The 26469-nt window shown below is 39.2% G+C and overlaps 1 protein-coding gene across 1 annotated transcript in view; it reads left to right on the forward strand.

Annotated features, from left to right (window-relative positions):
• Positions 1–26469, forward strand: part of LOC123970399 (sphingosine kinase 1-like) — a 55187-nt gene that overhangs the window by 1278 nt on the left and 27440 nt on the right. The window contains exon 2 of the mRNA XM_046048431.1: positions 23535–23684. Coding sequence (XP_045904387.1) covers positions 23535–23684 — 150 coding nt within the window. The remainder of the gene's footprint in view (positions 1–23534; positions 23685–26469) is intronic.

The raw sequence follows: 26469 nt of genomic DNA on the forward strand, positions 1-26469 counted from the left end.
TATGGTTACATTTAATTTAATAATCCTACAAACTATAATAAAACTTCACTCAGAGTACTGGGACTACACACTATGGTTACATTTAATTTAATAATCCTACAAACTATAATAAAACTTCACTCAGAGTACTGGGACTACACACTATGGTTACATTTAATTTAATAATCCTACAAACTATAATAAAACTTCACTCAGAGTACTGGGACTACACACTATGGTTACATTTAATTTAATAATCCTACAAACTAAATAAAACTTCACTCAGAGTACTGGGACTACACACTATGGTTACATTTAATTTAATAATCCTACAAACTATAATAAAACTTCACTCAGAGTACTGGGACTACACACTATGGTTACATTTAATTTAATAATCCTACAAACTATAATAAAACTTCACTGAGAGTATCGGGGACTTCACACTACGGTTACATTACATACTAGGCCTACAAACTAAACTAAAACTTAACTGAGAGTACCCCTACAGTTACATTTAATTTTATGATCATAAAACAAAACTAAAACTACACTGAGAGAATCGGAACTTCACACTATGGTTACATTTGCATACTAGACCTACAAACTAAACTAAAACTTCACTGGGAGAATCGGGACTAAACCCTACAGTGATGAATTCAGGGCCTGCATCCTTCAAAGGACATGGTGATCACAAAAGCCGAACCGAGTGTTATGGCACGTTCCATTTACCTCAGAAGTCAGAGCTGGGAATGAGGTCAAGCCCGAGTTGAACGTGTTTGAGTTAACAAGCCTGACAACCTCACTGAGGCAGCCATTGTTTACAGCTAGCCAGGTTAGTCATTGTTACAACACTGGATAAAAACACGTGTTCCACTTCCACAACATGTCCACAGACAGCAGTTGGAAAGTACTTTGTGTATGACAAATTCAAAGACGCAAATACATAGTAGTACTAATAAACTGTATAAACTGCAGCTTTCACGAACTGTTGATACACAGAGCAGCCATCTTGGATCATGGAGTCGGGCGGTTCAACCGACTTTCAGAGTCGGTGTGTGACGTCACACACTAGTTTTTTTTTGGTACCAGAAGTTTTGGATGAGAGTGTGGAGCTAGCTAGCTTGGTTAGTAAGGTGCGTCGTATTTAACGTTAACTGTGAATTAGTTGGAAAGCTAATTTTGGCAAGCTAAAAAACAAGCTTAAAACAAAATGTAGGTGTACTTACCAGAAGAAATTAAACATTGACTCCTCAGTGTCTTCTTTTAGTACAACCGAGCGCTGAACAAGACATTTTTTTGGCGACTAAAATGTTACAATTAACTTTACCTGAAAACAAGCTGTGAAAAGTAGCAATCAGATTTCTTTTTTGCAACAAGTGGAGTCGTACCCTGCTGGCCTAGCAACCTTGAAAACTGCAGTTGACAATCAGGACACAGTTAGTAGTGGGATATCTGAGGAAGCCATTGCAAAGTATGATGTGCTTGGAAACGTTTCCAGTCACTTGTGAGTTTTGAGTTCATGAGTTTTGAGGCCCTGGCTCGGAGATTATGTGCAGCACATCGGACTCATAATAGATTAGGAGGTCAGGTGGATGAGGCCAGGTAAAGACATTCTTCCCTTCCAGCTGGTGCATGAAACTCTCTTCTGCTTCTTTGCCAACCAGTTGGATGATCTGTCCCACAAGAGGCTTACTTTCAAATTAAATAAAACAAATCAGGTTCACTTTACCTTGTTGACTGTCATGCTTGATTTTCCATTTCGTTTTCTTCAGCAAAGGCTTTTGACTGTAGCAAGTAACATGGTCAGGTGGTTTGTGTCAGTTGGCGTAACCAGTATTTCCCTTTAAAATATGATAATATACAGGAATATTAATGTGGAATAAAAGGCAATCCTCAAAATTTTTAATTGTGATTAATCACATGAGTTTCTGTGATTAATTGCATAGTTATATACAAAATTGAATAATGAATTATAAAAGAGCGTATTGCGCATTTTTAATTTAAATGTACTGCTATATACACAAAAGTGCAATAACATGTGGTTTGCAAACACTTATAACAGATATCGTGCTTTTTACCAGCAGTTTTCCCTTTGCACAGTAGTAATAAAATATTTCTTGGAAATCTCAACTTAAACATTAATGTAATCAAATAAAATATAAAACCAAGCTATTTAACACTGCCAGCACTGCCACTGCCATACCTTTTATCTAGCTTGTTAAAACAAGTTAGAGTCCAGAGCCACGTTAATGTGCCCAGCCCTAGTTTTTTTTACATAATTTGTCAAAGATTATTTAGAAAACACCTGTTGTTTTAGGGTGGTGATGGTGCATAGATAAGATGCTTGCGTTTGGTGTGGGAGACCTGGGTTCGATTCCCACTGTGAGACATCCACCATGTGTCCCTGAGCAAGACACTTAACCCCTAGTTGCTCCAGGGGCATCTGACCTCTGACCTCTGACATGCATAGCAATTGTAAGTTGCTTTGGATAAAAGCGTCAGCTAAATGAATAAATGTAATGTTTTCAACATAACTATATTGCAAAAATGCATACAATTAAAATGGATAATCTTTATCAAACCTATTTTCATGTGATATTTTAAAATAAAACAGTTCTTTTGAGTTCATTTGCATACTCTATGTGGATAAAATATTTAAAATGTTCTCATTCTTTTGTGGTTACACCTCTTGGTTTTCAGTTTACATTCACATATGATAATGAAAAGCAGCATATTTATTCTGCAGCTATACAACCGATATGTATCTTTATGGGTCTTATACTATACTATACTATAGGTACTGCTCTGTAAATGTGATAATACTCCTATAAGAAGAGGACTGATATCTCAGGACACAAATAACATCTATTATCGCATGTTTCTGTAATAGATTTATCACATGACTGTCTAATAATGATGAAACTGAAGGCAGAAATGCTATTAAGTTCCATGGGCCGTTACAGTCATTGTTTTTAGTTTATTGTTTTTAAGATAGTCTTACCTGCAGGTAATCATCATCAGCCATTTTTTGGAAAGACCCAACCTTTATATTTTATCTGTTTCAATATCTTTAACTTTAAAGGTATTTCCTGGTTTATTCTCACATCTGTTTGTTAGAAGTATGTATTGCTAGTATGAAGTTAGTTTTGCCCTACAGCTATTTAGTTAGCTAATAGTATCAGTTTCTTTTTACTGTACACAACTGGTTTCTTGTTAATGAGTTCTGCATTTGTCGAGGGCTGTTGTTGAAACAATAGAACTGGTCTGTCACATTTCAGTAACTCCAGTCTGCAAACAAACCACTTAATATTAAAGACACCTAATAAACATGAGGCAATATTACTGCTATTGAGTTCATGTAATGCCAAGAGGTATAATTACTCCAGTGGGAAATGTTCTATAATGGGAGATTTCTAAAGATAACATCCCATTATTTGTCCTCCTCATTAAACTCTCCCGGTTCTATGACTGGCATAGAGCATAGAACACAAACATTTTCCTCCACACAGCCGCGGTATCACTGCCACTCTTTGACCCAGATAGCATTCCCCCATTTACACAAATGTATTTTTAACGAGACAAAATATGCTGCAATTCTACACTGCCTGTCATTGTCAGAAGAGAAGAAGAGAAGACTTTTAGCAAGTCAAGAGAGTATTAATGATTTTGAAACATATTGTGATCCCACTGCCTGGAGCTTAACTAGAGACAGTGACCCATCAAGTTTTATACAGTGGGATTAAGTACCAAACACAAATGTCTCCATGCCTTCCCCTGCTCTGTAGTCATTGTGCCAGTACCTCCACTCATTTTATCCAGTTACTTGCTTTGAAACACCTACTGTATCTGGAGCCCTTTTTGCAGACAGAGTTTTATTTCTTGCTTGTAAGAACAACTTTGTTTAATCCTAACAGGGATGAATGTTGAAAACAAATGACCTTTTGCTAAGCCCCACCCCCCTTAGTTACTGTGGCTACTGTTACTTCTCATTTCTAGACATCAATCTACCATTTTGTAAAGTGAAACTGTTGACTGTTGCTTGCAGATTTTGTCAACTGTAGCCAGTGGCAACCTTAAGCATCTGGGGGGCCGTTTCAAGAGCTGATGTGCCCCCCCAGAAAACACAAAAGAGAAATAAAAAGCAAGAATTCAAGTTGGTTTGCATCAATACTAGTATATTTTCATATTTTTTTTGCTCTTTCCAAGAAATAATCCAAACAATTCCCTTAATTAAAAACTAAAGCAATTATGTTTTTCATGTTACATTTTTGTTTCTGTGACCTTTAAAGGACCAGGTGTGGTAGCTGTGTGCAACAACTGCAGCGGAAGCTGTCTCTGTCTGTCAGACTGGCCCAAACTAAAACATTCAATTTTGAGGGGGGATACGAGCGGCCCCTCCCAACTTGGACTGATCCTCGTTTTTGCTGTAATCTTTTTTTTTTTTTGATATATATTTTATTGAAGGAAGAACAAAGTGACGTAACACATACAGAAAGAGTTTAACAATACCCCTTGTTTTTACAATTTTTTTTCCCTTTCCCACAACCCACCCACTGAACAAAAAAAAAAAACAATAAATAAATAAATAAAAAATATATAGAAGTTCTTACGTTACAAACAGTGAGGAAATAATTGACAACATTTTTAGCCAACTGTGTTGGATTACGTCATCCGATCCAATGGGCACAGGCCTTATCAAAAATTTGTTTTAGTTTGGGGGAAGAGTTACATCCTTTTCAAAATAAGAAATCATTGGGGTCCATACAGAATAAAAACGTTTGGTGCATCCTCTAAGAGAATATTTTATTCTCTCCAGTTTCAAAAACAGCATCACATCACTAAGCCAGAGTGAAACTAAGGGTGGTTTACTTGACTTCCAATCAAGCAATATTCTTCTACGAGCCAAAAAAAACAAAAAACAAAAAGACATGCAAAGGCGCATGCGTCTTTGTAATCTGATTGGCTCAACGGCGCTGATCAAAGGAGTTTACGTTCCATCTGGTTTCTGTGAAAAGTGCAATCAGAGACGGTAAATATGGCGAAAAATTTGGAAGAAAAATGTTGGCATAAGAGGCATTTGTAACTATTTTAGCCTTCTGGCTGACTGTAAACATGACATGTCATAGTATACTGTGACTTGATGTTTGACCTGGTCTTGTTCAGTGCAGCGGTGACTTGCTTATACAAACCAAGGAGGCAGGTGTCATCCTAAAGTTTCTTGAAGGTCTAATTAAAAAAACTGTGGCATTGTTATTTCATATGAACAGTGAAAAAACGTTATGAATTTATGGGAAATAAAGATAAGTTTGTTTATTATCACTGATGCACTCATCTACCAAAATCTATTTGAATTGAATATTTTTAATGCTTGTCACGGTAAAAATCGATATATGTGATTCATTTCGATTCATTCGATTAATTAATTACAAAACTACAAACATTTTACAAAACCTGTAATTAATTAGATTAATTTTTTTAATCTCTTGACAGCCCTATTTATTATTATTGTTATTATTATTATTAACAAGGTCAAACTTCAATTATTAGTCTGACTAACTATCAGTGCATAAATTAAAAATAAATGACATGTGCATTAACAAACGCTTCTGGCACACTAGATCTTCATCTTTGTATATTGACACTCATCACAGAAAAGATTGCCGACACTTGGTCTATATAATGACGTCATACTAAATGGTGCTCGATATTCATGTTTTTTGTATTAATTTCAATAGCCAGGATAAGTTATATCTAATAGTTATTAACAAAAATTTACAATCAAATGTTTTTCAGCGCAGCAGAGAGCAAACTTGAACACCAACATGTGTGTAAAAGCAGCCACGGCAACTACATAGTCAACAACAGGAACTAATGCAGGAGAACTGCAGGAGATAAAGAGGGAGAAACAGCGCCTGGACAAGAGAGAGATGTGACCCACGCTTAGATCATCATAGTTTGCAATAATATAGCACAGTGAGGATACAGATGTTCCATAGAGAAGACGAGCGTATATAATGTGGATCGATCTGTCCGTCTGTCACTGTTATAGAGACTCCAGTCTGCAGTGTAGTTCAGACACTTCACTGATAAACAACAGAACTGTATACGAACATTAGGTTTCATGATCACACCGACACTTCCATATTCACGTTCCCTCTCTTGTCCACATGAGCTCTCGCTCTCTCTCCTGTAGGTTTGCATCCCCCTCAGCACCGCCACTTCCCGTGTCCATGCCTCTACACATTGAGTGAAATAAGTAGTTTACTTTAAAAGTGGGTGAATTATTTTATTATTGTATGCCAGTCATAGCTAAAGGCGCTAATGGCTTGCTAATTAGCTGATTAGCTTGTTGAGTTGGTTGAAAACTCTAGCTGACTTATTAATGTTTCCAGCTCACTTCTTTTGTCAAATGCCTGTTTCGTTTATGCTAGAGAAAAGGCTTAGAGGATAAGAGTTTGGCTAACATAAAGGCATGAGTATACTTCATCAGAACTGCTTGTCAGATGGTACATTAGCTTTAGAAAGTAGCGTATACATAATTATTTCTATTAATAACGCTATCTTTGCTAACGAGTTTTGACTTCATATATTTCTACTTCTGAGGTACCTGCCAAAGTATCACATTTCTGAGCATTTTCGTGGTCAGTAGCATTAATTTCCATCCTCATTCAGGCTGCAAGGGTCTTTTGAATGTGATGGCAGGATTCCTGTCTAAAAAGCAGTCTACAGTAAAGTAGTTATTCATTAAACCAGAGGCCTTGTGAAACATACTAAATCATGTTCAGGAGCTCTGCATCCAAACCATTAGTCTAAATGAGGTCAGTGCCGCCTCTCTGACCTCCCCATCAATATTGGTGCCTGTGTCATTGACTTGGCTTGAACTTGCCAACTTGGCTTCACTTATTCAGAAAGCCCCTATTTTCTCCAGATCCACTTACCTCTGATAGGTAGACCGAAATTGCAGTTTGAAAGAACGCGATTAGCTAATTGTGAAGACGGCGATTAAAATGTAGGTTAATAATACAGAGCACCTGACCTGTTTTAAACAGTCATGAAGTTACAAATTCATTCTATTGTCATTCTTGTGTGACAGATCTGCTGCCAATCACAAGCTCCATGCGCCTCCTGTTACGGTCCTACTCACCAATCAGAGCAGGCACAAGGCGTCTACATTTTACAACAACAACAATTGAAACTACAGGAAAACGTGTTAATAGCGCCAACTGAACCGACAGTTGTGCCGCAGTTTTGTCTGGCGTCAACTCACACTGAAGTGTTTCAGCAGCGGAGTGTTTAGCCTACAAGTTGTTAATGCGTTAATTTGTCATTTTTTGTGCTTCAACTACGCATAACCGTTCTCTGTGAGCCTGTACCGCTCTGCCTGTTTGATTTTGCTGACTTGTTCAGATTTTGCTTAGTTGTTCAGTTGTCCTTGATTTTTGTGCTTCTACCATGGTTAAGTAGGCTACGTTGTTATTGTTTCTTTCTTTTGTCTGTTTAATTGTGTTTATTGTTGATGTACGATTGGGAGTCTACAAAGGGTGTTATAATTTGAAAATCGACCGGCATCTCTATGCCGTTCTGTGTCTGAGTTCCTGCATGGTTCATCTGCTCTGTGCTGCTTGACGCGGCTTCCGTCAAAAATAGACTGGCAGTTTAGCAAAACTTCAATAAAAAAAAATCTGGCAGAAATATCGCAATTAGATTTTTTTCCTCAAATCGTTCAGCCCTAAATTTAACAGTTTAACAGACCCCCTTGAAAATGAGATGGTTCATCTCAGGGGGTTATTCATGAATAAACTTACTTACATATTCTTGGATATCCTGGCTATAGAGTTGTACTATAAAGACTTTTTCCATCAGTATTTGGTGATCTATCATAAATCATGTTCAATACAAACAAGTGTTGGTGTATGTTTGCATATGCTCAGGTTGCCCAGCATCGCTGTAGGTGACACAGAAAAGGGACTGACTCCAGTTTCATGTTCATGGCATCAATACTAGTTTGTATTATAATGATCCTTTATCCAAGCACCTATTAAGACTGACACAACAAGCCGTCAGTTGGCCCCTGGGCCACTGCTGTGCGGCCTTTGGACTGTTATTTTTCTGTGTACTTTTTGGTGTGCAGTTGGTGAGAGAGCAGGGTGACAGGTCACAGCCTACAGGCTGCTCAGGGAAAATGTTATAGTACTGTTTTTTTATCAGAAATATTCTCAGCCGTCTGATTGATCAGTGTGATATGTTTTAGTTTGTTTTCCTTGTGTTTCTATGAGGATTTTGTCCCACTAGATTACAGACTAGATATTAGAAATCCAGAATACAGTGTGCGTCGCGGCCAGACAGCTGCTGGCTCTAGTCTTTGCGTTGTGCTCAAGTGCAACTTTCAACAGAAGATGTGAGGTGACACACACATCGGTCTTTGTTGGCACTAGTTCTGACTCACGTTCGCCATTAATTTCATCTTCGCTGTGACAATTACAACTGACAGTTCAGATGCATTGCCAAGTATTTCCTAAATAGGATTGATCCTGTGTTGTCAATAAATGGATTTAATTCAGCTGTGAACAGCATTATCATTATAATGAGTCAGATGATGGGAGCAGGCAGGGAGGTTACTAGTATTGATTAAATCAATCACTCTAGATTGTCATGTGGCCTGAGCACTGAGCACTGATAATGAATTGCAACACATTACCAACTCATTGGAGTTACCTACAATACATCTGGTCAGACACAGAACAGATACAGGTTCACTTGCACTACGGTCCAACCTTTTTTATTTTGTAAAGAACTATATCTGAGTCAAACACAGCAACATTATCAAAATGTAGCCCTCATGATATTAACTGATGAGGTACTACGTATATTACCATGCTGATGTGAAGCCGTGGTTACATGCTGAATAAATGCTACGTTGTCTAATAGGTTAATGAATTCAGTAGCATTATGATGAGCATTAATGTAACTATGAATTTGAATGTTCTGGTCTCTGTTGACATTAGGTTAGACACTTGAGAAAAATACACATAGGGGGAACTTTATCATCACAGGCATCATGACTTGTGCTAATGCCATGGAAGCGGCAGTGATGGAAAGTCAGATAAGAAGCACCTTAGTCGTCATCCTCAGGGGGACCAGCGTCGCTTGTTTTAGCAGCAAAATCCAGGCCTCTATGCTATTACTAACACATTACCTCTGGCCGACACAGAGTTGAAACAGAATGGTTTGTATGTTCTATTAGACACACAATTCATACATACAAGCAAAAATAAGTGGTTTGTGTCGAATAATGTGATTCTCAGCGCCTTTATAGTAGTGTAAAGAAGGAGCTTGCCTGAATCAAATTTTACATCCTGTTTTACATGCCTGCACTACACTGGGATTTCAGATATTTTAAGATCAATTATTCCTGGGCTACAAAATAAACAAACTGGAAGTCTGATGAGTCAGACATATTTGGGTCATTTGTGAGATCCAGAAAGGGTGAAAACATAACTTTTGTGTGTTTGGTTCTAGGCAGGGTCATGTTTGAAGAGTTGGATATCAGAGCATATTTCAGTATGCCTTTCCATTGAAGTCAGTTAGTTTGACAGCCCATTACTCTTTACCAAGAAAATAATCTCAAACACACAAACATTTTGCAAAAACTAATTGGAAAGGTGGAGGTAAAGGACACTGAAACTAATGATCTGGCCTGTCCAGTCTCAGCACCACAGGCCCTCTGAACATGTATGGTATAAACTCAGCATGCTGTACATCTCTGGAATTTGCTGCAGAAGAAGCTGGACGCCATGTTGGATCAGTGTTAATAGTTTTAAAAATCAGTGAAATTGTTCAAAAAAACATTTGAAGAATTTACCTTGGTCTTGTCTTAATCACCATGAAACCAACTTTTTGTGTTTTTGTTAATTAATGCTGTTTTCTGCCCTCCTTCTCTGGTAACTTTTACCAGGGAAGAGCTCTTAAACATTAGACTTTCAACTGCTCATACTATTCCACCGCTCTTTATTGACCCTGGAAGTTTCCCGGAGTTACTAGTTGGAGGAGCGGCAGCTCTGTTTAGGATCCTTCGGAAACGGCGCAGGGGAAAATGTGCAGGCGCGCTGGTTAAGCTGAGACAGCGGGGATTTCGTACTGCGCTCCCTTCAATTCACCTGGCGAATGTCCGCTCTCTGGCCAACAAAATGGACGAACTGCTTCTCCTCAACAGAACTAACTCGGACTTCTGCAGATCTGCTGCCCTCTGTTTCATCGAATCCTGCCCCGAGCGCATCCCGGACAGCGCACTTCATCTACCGGGATTTAATCTCATCCGCGCGGATCGTGAAAGGGAGCTCATGGGAAAAACACGGGGAGGCGGACTCTGTTTCTATATAAACGAAGGTTGGTGCACAGATGCCACAGTGTTGAAGAAATCATGCAGGCCTCACCTAGAGACATTATTTATAAACTGTAAACCATTTTATTCACCACGGGAGTTTTCCTCGTTTGTTCTGGTTGCCGTTTACATTCCATCTCAGGCCTGTGTTAGTGAGGCGTTACTACACCTGGCCGACCAGATAACTAACGTGGAGAAAAAACACCCAGACTCCCTGCTCATTGTTCTTGGGGACTTTAACAGAGCAAACCTCAGTCATGAACTTCCAAAGTACAGACAGCATATTTAGTGTCCCACCAGGGACACTAACACACTGGACCACTGCTACACAACATTAAAGGACGCCTATCGCTCTGTTCCCCGTGCAGCCTTGGGACTCTCTGATCACTGTCTGGTTCATCTTCTCCCGACACACAGGCAAAAACTGAAATCTGCTAAACCTGTTGTAAAGACTGTGAAAAGATGGACCAACGAGTCAAAGCTGGATTTACAGGCCTGCTTTGACTGCACTGACTGGAGTGTTTTTGAGGCTGCAGCCACTGACCTGGACGAACTAACTGACACTGTGACATCTTACATCAGTTTTTGTGAGGACATTTGTGTGCCGACTAAAACCTTCCGCACATACAACAACCAAAAACCCTGTTTCACAGCAAAACTCAGGCAGCTTCGTCAGACCAAGGAGGAGGCCTTCAGAAGTGGGGACAGAGTCTTCTACAACCAGGCCAGGAACACTCTGACTAAAGAGGTCAAAGCTGCAAAGAGGAGCTACGCTGAAAAGCTAAATAACAGCTTTGCAGCCAACGACGCTGCGTCGTTGTGGAGAAGCCTACGGAAATTCATAAACTACAAGAGACCATCCCCCAACACTGCTGGTGCTCAACAACTGGCAGACGAGCTGAATAGTTTCTACTGTAGGTTTGAAAAGCCCAGAGTCACACCTCTCCCCCACTCCAACGCCATCTTCAAACAGTCATCTTCCCCCTCTGACCTCTCACCTGCACTCAAGATCTGTGAAGAGGACGTGAGCCACCTCTTCCAAAGGCAGAAGATCAGGAAGGCTCCTGGCCCCGACAGTGTGTCTCCATCCTGCCTGAAAGTCTGTGCAGACCAGCTGGCCCCCATCTTCACACAGATCTTCAACAAATCACTGGAGATGTGTGAAGTTCCCTCCTGCTTCAAACGCTCCACAGTCATCCCGGTTCCAAAAAAACCCTCAATCTCTGGACTAAATGACTACAGGCCTGTCGCTGGGAAATATCACAGCCAGCACCCGGACTATCAGCACTGGCGCCCACCAGTGGTGTGTGCTCTCCCCACTGCTCTTCTCCCTCTACACCAACGACTGCACTTCAGGAGACCCATCTGTCAAACTCCTGACGTTTGCTGACGACACAACAGTCATCGGCCTCATCCGGGACGGTGACGAGTCGGCCTACAGACGGGAGGTTGATCAGCTGGCTCTCTGGTGCGGTCAGAACAACCTGGAGCTTAACATGCTCAAAACTGTGGAGATGACCGTGGACTTCAGGAGGAGCCCCCCCACTCTGCCCCCCATCACCATACTCAACAGCCCTGTGTCTGCTGTGGAATCCTTCAGATTTCTGGGTTGCACTATATCCCAGGACCTAAAGTGAGAGCCCAACACGGACACCATCATCAAGAAGGCCCAGCAGAGGACGTACTTCCTGCGCCAGCTCAGGAAGCTCAACCTGCCTAAGGAGCTGCTGATCCAGTTCTACACAGCCATCATCCAGTCTGTTCTCTGCACCTCCATCACTGTCTGGTTTGGATCTGCCACCAAAAAGGACAAGAGCAGACTACAACGGACAGTCAGGACTGCAGAAAAGATCATCGGTGCCAACCTGCCCTCCATTCAGAATTTATACATTTCCAGAGTCAAGAAACGGGCAGGAAACATCGCTGCAGATCCATCTCACCCCGGACACAACCTGTTCCAGCTTCTCCCCTCTGGTAGGCCAAAACCAACAGACACAGAAGCAGTTTCTTCCCACAAGCCATCACTCTGATGAACAGCTGATTTCTGACTCAGTGTCAGGAACAATTCCTGTGCAATAACCCAGTAACTCTGTCTCTAATCAGCCACCTGTTTACTGGTTTCCACTTATTATTTATTTATTCACCATTCTCTATTTCAGTGCTGTTCATACTATGTCATATTGTATATACTGTACACCAAAACACCTACCTCAGGTCACAAGGTCATAGGTCTTATTTATTTTTTCCAGCATCCTTTGCACTATGCTCCATCACACTGTGTACATGTGTACATGTATGTGTACCTGTATATCATATCCACCTTCAACATGTACATTATGAGAATAATAGTTTACTCTTGCATCCTTTGCACTCTGATCACTGCACTATTTGTCAATATGTCTATATTGTTTTGTTCATAGTGTGTATGTTAGTGTTGTCTATACTGTAGTTTGTGTCTGATTTTATTTTATTATTATTTTATTATTGTGTTATGGTATTTTTGTAGGAGTAAGCACATCGTGAGCAATGTACAATCCTGAGTCAAATTCCTCATATGTGTACACATACCTGGCAATAAAGCTGATTCTGATTCTGAAAAAAAAAACTGTAATAGACATATTTCATTGATTCACTGAGAAGATAACGAACTGATTAATTGTTTTTGGAAGTCATTGTAAGTTGCAGCGTGATTACTGACAGAACCCAGAAACACTTATAGAAAAACAATCAAATAGCTTAAGTAGTAAAATGCTAGGACAGACATTGAAGGTGATTTCAAAAACAAGGTGCTGGTCATGACAATGGCATAATTGAAACAAGCAGCTTAGCGTGCATTCACCCTCTTATTAATTGCGTGACGCAGATAAACCATGTGTCTGACCCCATTAAAAAAAAACGCCCTCTTCTCTTACAATGAAAATGTAATTTTTCATTCATAATAGTTTGTCCCTCTTGCTGCTATAGCAGAAAAGAGAAATAAGTATATCAGCACAGTCCTTTATTTATTTTTCTCTGGAATATTAGAGGTAAGTGTGTGTGTGTGTGTGTGTGTGTGTGTGTGTGTGTGTGTGGCAGCAGCAGTCCTCTCCCTGAGGACTCCTCATTGGTTATACTCTGCGATGGAGCTTGACGTGCTGTCGAGACCTCTGATTCAGCCTCTCTGGAGATGTCTCCGGCTCTGGGTGGCTCACAGCAACTCGGTCTGTAATGACAGCGTCTCTCTCTCTCTCTCTCTCTCTCTCTCTCTCTCTCTCTCTCGATATCATGAGCAAATCCAAATGATGGAGTGTGCTGGTGAAATCTGGTGAAATACACTCCAGCTTAAACCCCATCAAACTTTGTTCCTGACTGTTGTTGCTGCAGAATATTTACATCTCAATTTGGAGGATGACTTTCAGTACATTATACCACCAAAGCATAAAAGCATTCGATGCTCACCCAGTTTGCTATTCTCAGACATTCTGTAATACGCCGACAACAACAACAACCACCACTAATTGACCATTCAGCCTACAGAGCAGCTGGTTTACCTCAGAGAAAGTCTGTCTTTGCCTGTTAAAAGAACATGTGGTTGTGTTTTTTTTAATGGTGGGATGTCCATTTCCTCCCTACAACTGCACACAGCACATTTTATTTTATATACATTTAACTGTTTTTCTTTTTATAGTTTAGCTATAATCACATGTTTTGCTCTCATGTCTTTATTTAAAATGCACTAATAGTTGCAGGAAGTGACCGTACCATTGAACATAGTGCCAGCTGAGCTGACGTTAATTAAGAATTTAAGCTCCAGTTTCCCATTAAAGGAAAACTAAACATTAAATTAGCGGCAATATAACCGTCTGGCTTTTAGAAAGTTTGTTTTCATGCAGCAACCTCACCTCCCCTCCCTAATCTGACCCTGCAGCCTGAAATACCCACATGGGACGCACCTCGTTCCACAGAGACAGACGGTGATTACTTCCTCTCTCTGCTTTCCCGACCTTTCAGTCTCACAACATAAACATCTCTTCATTACTTTATTATTATTATTATAACGCATGGCATACAGTATAGACAAGTGGTTAGCAGTGCAGTGCAGGGTGAGTTTTAATAAAAACCCAGATGTTGTAACTTTTCTGCCTTTCCTAATATAGATCTACAGCAAGCTAACCACAACCAACTCCTCCTCTTGACTCCACACCCTTTTTGGTTCTTGCTCAGCAAAAATGTGCTGTGGTTTGACCAGCTTCCACACTTTGATTTACAGACAGCGTCATCACCTCACTGCACCTAAATGTTGCTGCAGTTCTGTCCAGTGAGGTAGGATAGGGTTCCTTAAAGGTGCAGCCTGTGATTCAGCTGCAAACAAAAAGGGCAGTCCCATCACCACAACACAAAATACCAGCACTATCAAATTGACTGACCGGTGTTTTATTACAGGTGTCAGTGTTTTCTGGTGTATGGGAAGTTTGTAAAACACAGCAGTAAAACATTTCTTTATGATCAGAGGAGGAAAAAAATCAAACCAAATATCTCAATTATATGTGAATGAACCTGCAAATCAAATGTTACTAATGGTTACTGATTGTATCCTTAATTTACCGACCATAATATCATGACAATGGTAATGATTATGGTAAAGGAAGAGAAGAAAAGGAAGAGATAAGGAAGATTTTTCAATCACCAATGCCGATATTTAGTGAGCATGGCGGCGGATGGCCGATGTATAATGCCGATATCAAAACAAAAAAAAGTCTTGTATTATTCCATGCAGAGTAGAATCTATTATATATGGTTATCTTAGCCAGTAACGTGTTGATTTAGATGGAATTATTCATCAATGAATGAAATAGAAAAATACATTGGGTTATGCTGTAGATTTCATGACTAGTGTTTAAGGGAGAGAAGGCAACAGTGATGTCATTCAACTGCATTATTCTCTACAGCAGCGGTCAGTATACTTGTGTGCATGTTTAGCTCAGTCAGTACTTTGCGGGACTCCCGTTTGGAAGGTTGTAAGATCTATTCCAACTAACTGTGCAAATTGTTTTCTCTCTTGTTAAACAAATTGATTATAAGGACACTTGAACATGCTCATAATAAAGCATGTGCTGCAGTGTGTGTGCGTCCCGCATTCATAAACCCATGGGCGATTATTTTCATTTCCCTGAGGAAATTCAGGGGAATCCAATCACACATTTACTGACGGCTTTTTCAGAGGTGTGTCAAGCAAGCCAGAGTCTCTTTTGAATGTTGTTCAGAACTCTTCAAAGTAAAAGCTCTCAATAAACTTGTCATAAAGCATTGCTGCACAAAAAGTTCTTCACTTAAGAGGAAGTGACTGTGTGAGTAACTGTAGCTGTCATGACTGAGATCAATTTCAGCACCAGCCTCTATCAATTTATTTTTTATTTTTCTGCTATCAAAGCAATCTGGCCACAGGGCAGATATTGCTAGCGGGCCGGTTCTGGCCCGCATGCCGCCTATTGCTGACCACTGCTCTACAGTATAACAATATATATTTAACACTAGCCTGCAATGGTTTAAGATTAGATTTGCTGGATGGGAGAAACTTTTTAATATTTAGAAAAGATGATGGTGATTGGACTAAACCCCTATAATGGAGATTTAGAGCTTGAAACTAATCTTTTCACCGCCTTCTCAAAATTCACAAGGGGAGCGCTAACATCGTTCCACAGCAGCCACACTGACAAGACTGCCTGTAGATGTGTCCGAGACATTTTTTGTTTATCGGCCTAATGAGTGCAGATGTTGGCTGATGCTGATTATCTCCATATTCCAGATACCGGCCCTAGTCTCACAATTATCACCAGCTGCACTTTTATACAGTACTTTTTACCTGTGTGGAAGACATAAACACATGTTTACTAAAGTAAAACTACTAAATATTATCTGAAGAATACTTAAGAGTACTTAAATTAATGTAGTTACAAAGTCACATTCCACTGTTTAAAAAACACAACCTTTTAATTTTAAATTTAACCTCACGTGAATTTTACAAAATGCAGTGACATTGCCAACATTTTGATACACTTTATATGTGTTTGCTAATAAGAATGCAGGCACATTTAATCACACTAGCAATGCTTAAAGACAAGAACATATAAATCCAGACACAACGTAGCGACACACAGACTTGCAGTTAGGTTCGGATCCAGACCTTGACGCTCCAAATAAAACATGTTTGTATGAATGATATGACATTTGAGTATAAGAACTGAACCTCTAATCATGATGGATACATCCCAGTCATTGTGCTGTATTTCTAAATTGCTATCATGAGGTTAAAGCTGGTATGTAGTTAACTACAACTCTGCTATCAGATGACAAACTCATATCTGCAAAAAGGGATGCTAGAGAAATTCAGCACAGCTGGCTGGACCCAGAAGCTCAGAGTTAAAAGATGCAACATTAAATCAGCTTCCAGCAGTTATATTTAAACAGACTTTATGGTTATACTTTGCATGTTTACATGCACTTTAGACACATTGCTTTTGTGTTCATACCTTTCTTTTTGTTTTGTTTCTTCCACACTCAGATACAGAGAGATACAGAGAACCATATGTGAGAGAGGATATGGCTTTTGCTCTTAGCTGGCCTGGGACAATATTTATTTACTAGATTACTGGACATATCTGTCATATTACAAGGAGCAGGGAGGGTCTAAGTACCAGGTTAAATACATGTTAATCCTTTCCTTTAATGTGGAAACTGGTTTCCCTTGTAATGGGTGTTTGTCAAGGCTTAGAGCCACATCACCACTGAGCAGCAGACTGAAGTATAAAAGTGGCCGTGTATGGGAGTCCTCTGTCACCATGCTCTAGGTCTGCTTTTATGTGAGTTATTAATTAATTAATAATAAAATATACTTTTAATATCCATTTATTACGAAGTTAAAACTGATACTGATAACATTTAGAAAAAAACAGTGAAATGGGAACATTTCCTTCTTTATTTCAACTTAACAATACGTAACTCAGTTAGTTCACACTGATTCCCCCTCTTTAGTGAATCAGCAGTGAATCAGCAACAGAACAAGTTTACAATAGTAATATATGCTGAGTTTTTGCTTCTGTGTTGATCAAATGTCCGTCTGTAGTGTGAATCAGAGGAAACGGAGCAGACGGATAAACTTTACCAAGCACTTGTGAGCCTGCTGCTCAGCTGTTGTGTTCACTGTTATTGGGATTTTGTTGCTAAGCATCCTAGAAATATTGGGCTGATTTTGTAGAGAAAATGCTAAGAAAATAAAAATAATTTTATATTTAACTTTTTATAATAACTTTTTTGAGTGCAAAATATCCTTCCTGGAGCTTTAATACAGTAAACATATTTTAAACAAAATTAAAAAAATTAAATAAAAATAAAAAAACAGTTATATACCAGCCCACTGAGTGGCTTACAAAAGTTGCTTGTCTTTTTGCAACCAAATCCACTGTTTCAGTGGTTTTCTCCTGTTCTGTACTTATTTTCAAGTTGTTAAAGGCAGCTAACGAGGGCCTGCTTTGGTTGTTTGATAAATGGATCAAGAACAGTATTTTGATTGGCGGTTCAATGTGTCACTCACTAGCAACAAACTGTGTATCCGAGTACCCTTAAATAGGAGTCACTTGACCCTTCGCTAAGCCACGCCCCGAATACGCAGCTGGCCAATCACAGAGCAGCATAGGAATCCCTCTAACTGAGGTCCGACACTGTAATGGCTGCGCTACATTGACTCGTATACAAAATGCACTGTTGTCTAGCTTATTTTTTGCCGTATTTTTCCAAGATATGGTCAGACGCTGTTCCTGGGTCACTTGTAACAATTACTATCGCTACCCAGAGAGATTGAATGGAGAAGTAGGCTGTGGATTATTCCTTGCTAACTCACTAAGTTACTGAATGTAACGTTATAAAACCCTATTGTTCTGCTTTTTAATCATTGTAATAGTGAATATAAACCTACCCAGCTGTACAGGAACAGTGTTGATCCTTAATATCATTGTCCTTTGTCTCCATAGTCAGGTGATGTGGTGGTTCAGTTTTACTCTGTGATGGGTAGGCTTTAGCTTCTGTCTTTATTTGCTTCACATCAGTTTGACAGCCTGAATACAACCTTCAAATGTACAATGCAAACCTTTCCATCTGCTTCTTTCTGAGATCGGTTTTTAGACTGTGGCAGCGCCGTGAATAAAGTCCAACAGTTTGTCGGACTTAGCAACAGTAACTAAGGGGGGCGTGGCTTAGTGAAGGGTCAATTATGTTACATCAGACTTCTCTTTTAGATTAGACCTATGGATTAGACTCATCTTTTCCTACAAAAATGAAATCCTAATCTTCCAAACACAAAGCAAAACGTGTCCTGATGTCTCTTCTCTTCCTTTAAGTCCCTAATGATGCCAAATCTGGACAGAGTGGGACAGGTCCCATTTGAGTTGCTGCCTGAGTGGTGTGTTGTGTGCTCAGCTAAGCGTGATGAAAGCCTGGAAATCAAGATTGTAACTTCTTTCCTTAATCACAGACGGTTAATGCTTCGACATGCTTCACTGCTGATGGGGAGCTGATTTGAAGGAAGTTATGTGAAAGAGCAGTATGACTGACTGACGTATGCACAGGTCATCACTGTGAGTCAGTGTGAGTTGTCAGGCAGTGGTGATGCTTTTAATTGAGAGAGTGACCGTATAAGGCCATGGATAATTTTATTTGTTTACATAATGAGGATGCAACATGGTGATGGATGCATTTTACCCTCGTCATCAATAAAATGAATTTCTGTAGACATGTAACGGCATTTTATATCAATAAAAAATACAAATGCCAACAAATACATATGAAAATTTTTCCTGTTCATGGTGCTGAGAATGGAACAAACCCTTTTTTGCAACACTTTCCTGCACTCAAGGAAAATTGGAGGATTTACAGTTTAAGTTTACAGTGAAAGCTTCTTCTCTGTGTCTGGTTTATAGCAGCTGACATCCTGCTGAATGTACTGGAGAGTCGTCAGACAAAGCTAAGAAAGCTGTTTATGCTCAGACTCTATATGCGCTCAGATAGGAACCTTGCCGGAAGATGTGTTTTTTTCTGGCTCCTGGGTTTTTCCCTTTCATTTAGGCTGTCATTTCCTATGGTGAATACCTCAGTAGTGATTATTCCATTAAGATCTGGGACCGTTCCCATGCTCTTGGTTTGAATGGCGCTGATGAGACGTCTGTAATCACAGATCAAGTGAATGTGGTTGAGATGCAGAGCTTTTGTTTGCTGTGGTTGTTTTTCATCTATTTCTCGTCTCGGCTGCTGTTTTGGAGGATGGCTAGGTTGACTGTTAATCTACAGTAGTGTCATCCACTTTATCACTTCATCCATGACAGTAATTTAGTTTTTTCCACAAATGTTTTGTCTAGGTAATTATGCCTGTTTATTATTTTTTTTAATTGTTTTTCATAATTTATTTTTTTCAGCCTGATTAACCAACCAGGAACAGACGGTTGTGGCAACATAATTGTTAATCTGTAGCAATTTATATCATCACTAAACAATCAGGCGTATACCCATCCCTGTACAAATAAACCGGAGACACAGTCTGCTGCTCCATTTTCATTAAAAATCCACTGCAGACTGTCCAGCATTGTGGATATTTATCGACTATGGGATTGTTGGAAAATATATTTTCTTTGTGTTTCTGTTGATTTTAGTGAGCTTTTTTAGATGCTCATACTTTGGCTCCATGCCAGGACTTTGCTGCAGCCGAGATAATGATAGAGGAGGAAACCCAGAGCGTGGACGGACAGAGACGAGTAGATAGATAGTGCCCTCTGGAATGTTTTGAGAAGAGGAGGGGTGGCACACAGGAAGTGGCATGGGGTTGGATTTAACCAACAAGGTCTAAGCTCAGGGCCTGCTGTCATGCACGCTGATTCATGAGGGCACTTGTGTGGCTTTCCCTCAGGAGTCCAGTCGTTATGATTTTGAGACTCCATAGAAATATTCATCCCGCAGAGAACGTGACTGCGCCTTTATAAACCCGTCGAAACGATACAAGAATTGTGAATTTGTCAGTTTGCAGTTAAAAAGGTTATGTAGCAGATATACTTTAATATATATATTAAATATATTTAATATATAGTTTAATTAATTAATTAATTAAAAAATTAATCTTTTTGTATTATTTCTAGAAACAAAATCATTATTGCACATATATGTATTGCATTTTTTCACTTTGACATTTGAAACAATTTCAATTTTACAATACTGCAAAGTTCTTGCAAACCCAAAAGTTATTATTATTGTCAGGAGCAATGTTTCAGTCATAAGGCCTTTAATAGGTCTGAGGACCAAAATGTTTATAAAGTGAGTACAAATGAACCACAGTATGCATATTGTATTTTTTATGGTGCAGTACCAGGAGACATGTCACAGACTCATGTGGTTATGCTCGTGTTTTTATTGGGACGCTGTACAAACTGATCTGGAAAGAGGGTGCGTTGTGTGTCATAGTGCGTGCTTGGATAATGTCTAGACTCCCCATTACCTGAAACCGGATGGATGGATAGAAATCCCTTAATGACTTAATAAAACTGTTGTTATAGATAATGTGTTTGATATCTGCATTGAATGTGACAAATTACATAAATATTCTGTGACTGCTGTGATTCAAATCTGGCTGATGATTGTGTCACACTTATTTCCCATTAGTTGACTTTTTTCCAGTCTAAGCTCTCAGAAAAAATGTTGAATGAATGAGAAAAAGCTAATAAATAAATGTAATCTTGTCCACCACATTTATAGGGGTTTAGTCTAAGATTAAAAACACAGCACCATAAACTACATTCTCCAGTGGAGGACTCTATGGTCATACAGTTGAATAAACACCTCTATAACATTTTTATCAAAAACTGAACATCATAACCTTCTAGGGCTGCAGCTATCGATTATTTTAGTAATTGGGTTTTCTACAGATTATTTTATCGATTCACCGAGTAATCGGATAAGAAATACTTTTGCTTGGTGTTCTGTACCAGGGTCAGCTGTGTAACTCATGTCATTGTACAACCCAAACTCACAGACCAAGCAGTTCGAGAACAATAACAACAAAGGCACATTTATAAATTTATGACCAAGAATTGTGACTTAGCTTTGCTAGCCTTCATCTCAACTAGCAATCATGATTAATAATAAATGCTAACTTTAACGTTACCTTGTTTTGGTTCCGCTCTGTGGACTTGATGCGTAGGCCGGATGCTTTCTGCTCAGATGCTGAAGCTGAAGCCGTCGTGCTGTTGTGGTAGGCCAGTTCTGTTTTACAGTACACACACTGTACAGAGTTTTTTATTTAGCTTGAAAGGATTCCCTACTTTGGACACTTTTTCCTCTCTCTTTTCTTCGTCCCTCGCTGTTTTCTCTCTCTTTCTGCCCTTTGCAGTCCGCACCGTCAAATCATGTCGTCTTCACTTGTCCACAACGTAAGCACGTTGTGTGACAGTAATAATGTTCCATGCGCAGCAGTGCACTATAATTATGGATTAAATGAAGCATCGATGCTTATTAGTAATTGAGTTATTTGAGTTTCTTGATTAATCGTTTCAGCTCTAACTTTCATGAAGGAAGGTTTTTATTGCAGGACTGTTGTGGTATTCATTTTGTTGAAGCAACTGAATGTGTACACTTTCTACCTTTTTAGTTACATTCAGGAGTATCAGAAGACAAAACCCTGTATACCTCTTTTGTTTAACCTGTTAAACAAAAGAGGTTAAGGTGTCTTAACTTGTGAGCATTATTCCGACCTGTTTCACAGCATTCCAGTAGGATCACTGTGATTCCACTGGAAGTGCACGATCAACTTAAAGGAACCATGCCAATTATATCTATCCCCCGTGCGTCTGCACTTCAGTTGGTCACGCCCAACGTTACTCATTGATTAGCTGCCAGACTTGTTTGGATGGCCCTCCTTCCTCCCTTGCAATGTTTTGATCCTAGAAAAAGAACCTGCAGACAGCAAAACAAATTGAGATCGTGCTCCAGGGGGAAATAGTTTGTTTCGTGCGCCTGTTGACAAGGCGTGAGTGCCTTTTCTACAACAGAGAAGACTTTGTGTACCTACCTGTAAGATTATCTCACTGCTGCAATGCACGAAATGTCACTTTTATTTGACTTCTCTTTGAGACATAATAAAAACATATTATAAGAGAGATGGGGAAAAGGAGAGAAATTTAGTTATTTGCCCCAAAAACTTTTTCTTACAGGAATTCACAGTGTCATTTTCTCTAACGTTCATTATATAATCCCCTTATCTTCCTCTCTCTCAGAGCTACTAGCTCCCCCTCACCATGATGAGCATAGCTTTATCGTCATACCCTGATTTCCATCATATCTACGTTTCAATTTAGTTTTCGTCTTAGATATCGAATTATAATCTAATATTTAGGCAAAGCACAGTCTTATGTTTGCAGTACTTAATTAATCCTCCTCAGACGCTGTGGGACAGAAGGCCAAAACCAGCTTCTTCCAGTTCATCCCTTCTTTAGCCCCATGCTGTGCCTCTGAGAGACCGAAATCTTCTGAGTGTTTTAAAAAGATTTAGGAAATGTAAGATCTGTGTTACCCTCTGAAATCTGTTTGATCCTAGAGATATTTTGAAGACTACTTTGCATCAGCCCTGCAGTTAAAAATTTACCAAAAAGGCTGTTACTTCTGTACTCGTCCATCTTCAGATTCAGTGTTGGGTTAGTTTTGTGTATGTGTGTGTGTGTGTTTGATGGTGTGAAACTGACTGCTGACCTTTTGTTTTTGCTTCTATCCTGTCAATTCTATGCACAGTGTTACGTTTTCTAATTATATACAGTAGCCGGCTACAGACATTAGATCGTATGAAACTGCAACTGTTATTGTTATTTAAATTGCCCCTTGACGTTCATTTATCCTTAAGTGTATTCTGTTATTATTCAGAGATATTAACAGGTATTTTAAAACAGGAGTGACTGAGTCGTTTTTTTTTTTTCTGTAAAAATTTTAAAGATCAGAATCAACTTTAGTCAAGTTCCCAGTGCTTGACGATAACAGCGTGGTCTGCACTGAAACTGTTCTGTTAGAGACAGACCTATACTAAAAGGTTACGGTATGATTGCATCTTATTAGAAGTCAGCCATTTCGCGTTTTCAGTCATCAAATTTACTTTTCTCTCCTTTTGTAGGGGTGTTGATGAGCGAGTTGCCTCGTCCGTGCCGGATGATGCTGCTGGTGAACCCACAGAGCGGGAATGGACAGGCACTCACGCTCTACAACAACCACATCCAACGAATGCTCAACGAGGCGGGAGTCCCATACACTCTGTTTATCACCGGTGAGTTGGAGGCACAATACACAGTATAGATATACAGTATGGAATGAGAAAATACGCTAGAGCCGAACTGATACGGGAGTTTTAAGACCAATATCGATTTTTGAGGATTTTAAAAGCCGATATTCTGATATATTGGCTGATATTTATTTTTTTCTTCTTTTCACAAAAACATAACAAAGATGTGTTATGTTTAGTTTTGAGACCTCACCAAGATAACATGACCTAAGGCAGTTTAAAAGTACACTTTTTTATTGTTATAAATAGTACTTTGAACAAAAGTACAACTGATTATGTCAGCTGATTGCTGGGTTTTGTGGTGGATTTGTTCCTAACATTGTTCGCAACAGGGGAGTTGCAGAGCGCCAAAAACTGTGTTACACTAATAACATTGAAGGATCTGTCATCCGTCGCTTAGTTTATATTTTATTTGTCTGTTATATCTATATTGTCATTGTCATATATTATAAACACTGATATAGATTTACTTGCAATTAGCTCAAATCGGCCGATAATAACAGCACGCCGATTTATCGGTTGGGCTCTGAAATACACAATGCTGTACACCATTTTTGAAACAAAGTCCAAACAAAACTTTGTATAAAAGCTCTAAGTTTTCTCCCGATCAATCGAGGAGAATCATTTTTATTTGAAACTGTAAATTAAAATTCTGCTAATGTTTTTCTATTGTACGCACCTTTCAGCAAAAGAGCCAAAACCTCTGATGCTCTTAGGAGTGAGAGGGCTACAGGATAAACTAGCCGTTAGTCAATCCATCCAAGGAGGCCGGGTTCAATTTCCTACTAGTCCATACATGCTCAAGTGTCCCTGAGCAAGATATTTAATCCCTATCTGTTCCAGAGGCTCAAAAGAAACTGACCATTATAAATGAATAGACAAACTTGCTTGATTGGATTGAAAAGAAAAAAAAGTTGAACGACAGAAAAAAAGAGGTTTTGAAATGCTAAACAAAAGCACACACATTATACCACTCACACACAATCATACACGCAGCTCAGCAAAGACTAACACCTCCCTCCACGTCCCTGCTTCTCTCTCTCTCTCTCTCTCTCTCTCTCAGCGCCTCTCCTGGAGTTCAAATCCTCTTCGTATTTTCATGCTGTCACCATCATTAACTGATCAACTGCCTCTGACCCATATGCATGCAGAGCTGTTATGTAATAAATGTATGTACACACAGTCAGACACGCATATGGATGAAGACACGTCCATGACAAACACACACATTTGCACCAAATCCCCTTTTGCTGTGATTTGATTTGATGTAATCTCGCGGGACCCGATGTGGATGTGTTCATAATCTACACTGGTGGTAGTGATCATACAGTGCAATATAACACTCCCTCATCCCACACTGTGTTCAGGACTGTTGGATCCTCTCAGCTTGAGCATTTCAATTATTTTGGTGGAGAATTCCCTTGTCTTTTTATTTTTGGAGTTTCACCCTGTGTCTGGGTTTGTTCATAAATCTGTTCAGTGGTAGAAAACGCAGTGCGAGGTGCACAGACAGAGAAAGGAGGGCAGTCAGAGAAAGAGAACCACAGACAGAGACTCGTGAGAAATCATCTTGCTTGTGCTGTGCTGAAAATGTGGAAAACAGAAAATTACCTTTTTGACAAGTTAATCCTGGAGAATACATCAGAATAGATTGAATCCCCAAATGTATATCTACATGAGAAAGCAGGACTACTGAAAGATACCACAGTGACATAGACTTCTAAAATAAAAAATTCACTCCACTCTCTGCCAAAAATCTCAGCAGACGAGTATTAAGATTGTTTCGTTTTACAAGCAGTCTAGTAATTCCTCAACAATCCTCATTGTGTGCTGTGTTGAAGCTGAAATCTGTCATGTATGTACCACTTTCTGACAAGTCATGTCACCCACCTTTCGTGAACGGTGTAAGAACCGCGTAATTTATAATGGATTTATATATGGTAAATTAATCATTTACTAATGTTTAATAGATCAGTTATAAAGCATTAACTTTTAGGTTGCCAGTCAAAAGCCAGTTCAAAATCCCTTTGGCCTTAACCTTTTATTGCTCCTCAGTTCATCAGGAAAACCATCCTGTGACCGTGCCTGGAAACATTTTGCAGGACATCTGATCCATTAAATAAAAACATATTAACATCTATTATGGTTAATTAATGGTTATCTAGTGGTATTAGTATGGTTATTAGTGGTGAGGTCAAACTTAATACTTGGAAAGATTTTTAACAACTTGGAAACCCAAACGTTGTAGTTATTAATGGGTCGTAACTAGGGATCGACCGATGTGTTTTTTTCCGGGCCGATACCGATACCAATTATCAGTAACCAATTAGACTGATGACCGATATTTGGAACTGTTATACATTTGCTGTAACATTTTTAATCTTGGTGTCAAAATTTAGAATAACACAAAACTTTGTTAAAAATAACAAGATTAAAGTTAATTGTCATGTTTAATCTTTATAAATAGTAAATTAAATCTTCTTATCTCATAAAAATGTTATTTAAAAAATAATAAATTCAGAACAGTAATCAAATTTGACATTTTATTATAACTAACTGTTTTCAGAGCAGCAACAAAAGTAAAGTTTACAGCAGCAAAGTAACAATATGAAATCAGTATCTCACTGGAAACAAATGGAACATGTTAAATAAACCATATTGCTGACATCAAAATACTGAGTAAAGTTTAGAAAGAAGACACCAGTCAGTATCAGTCCTCCTCATGTTCTCCTCCTCCCTCTGCTGTTGCTGGTAGAGAGGAGCTGGTTTC

Source organism: Micropterus dolomieu, linkage group LG04 (genome assembly GCF_021292245.1).
Source record: "Micropterus dolomieu isolate WLL.071019.BEF.003 ecotype Adirondacks linkage group LG04, ASM2129224v1, whole genome shotgun sequence".
Taxonomy (NCBI): domain Eukaryota; kingdom Metazoa; phylum Chordata; class Actinopteri; order Centrarchiformes; family Centrarchidae; genus Micropterus; species Micropterus dolomieu.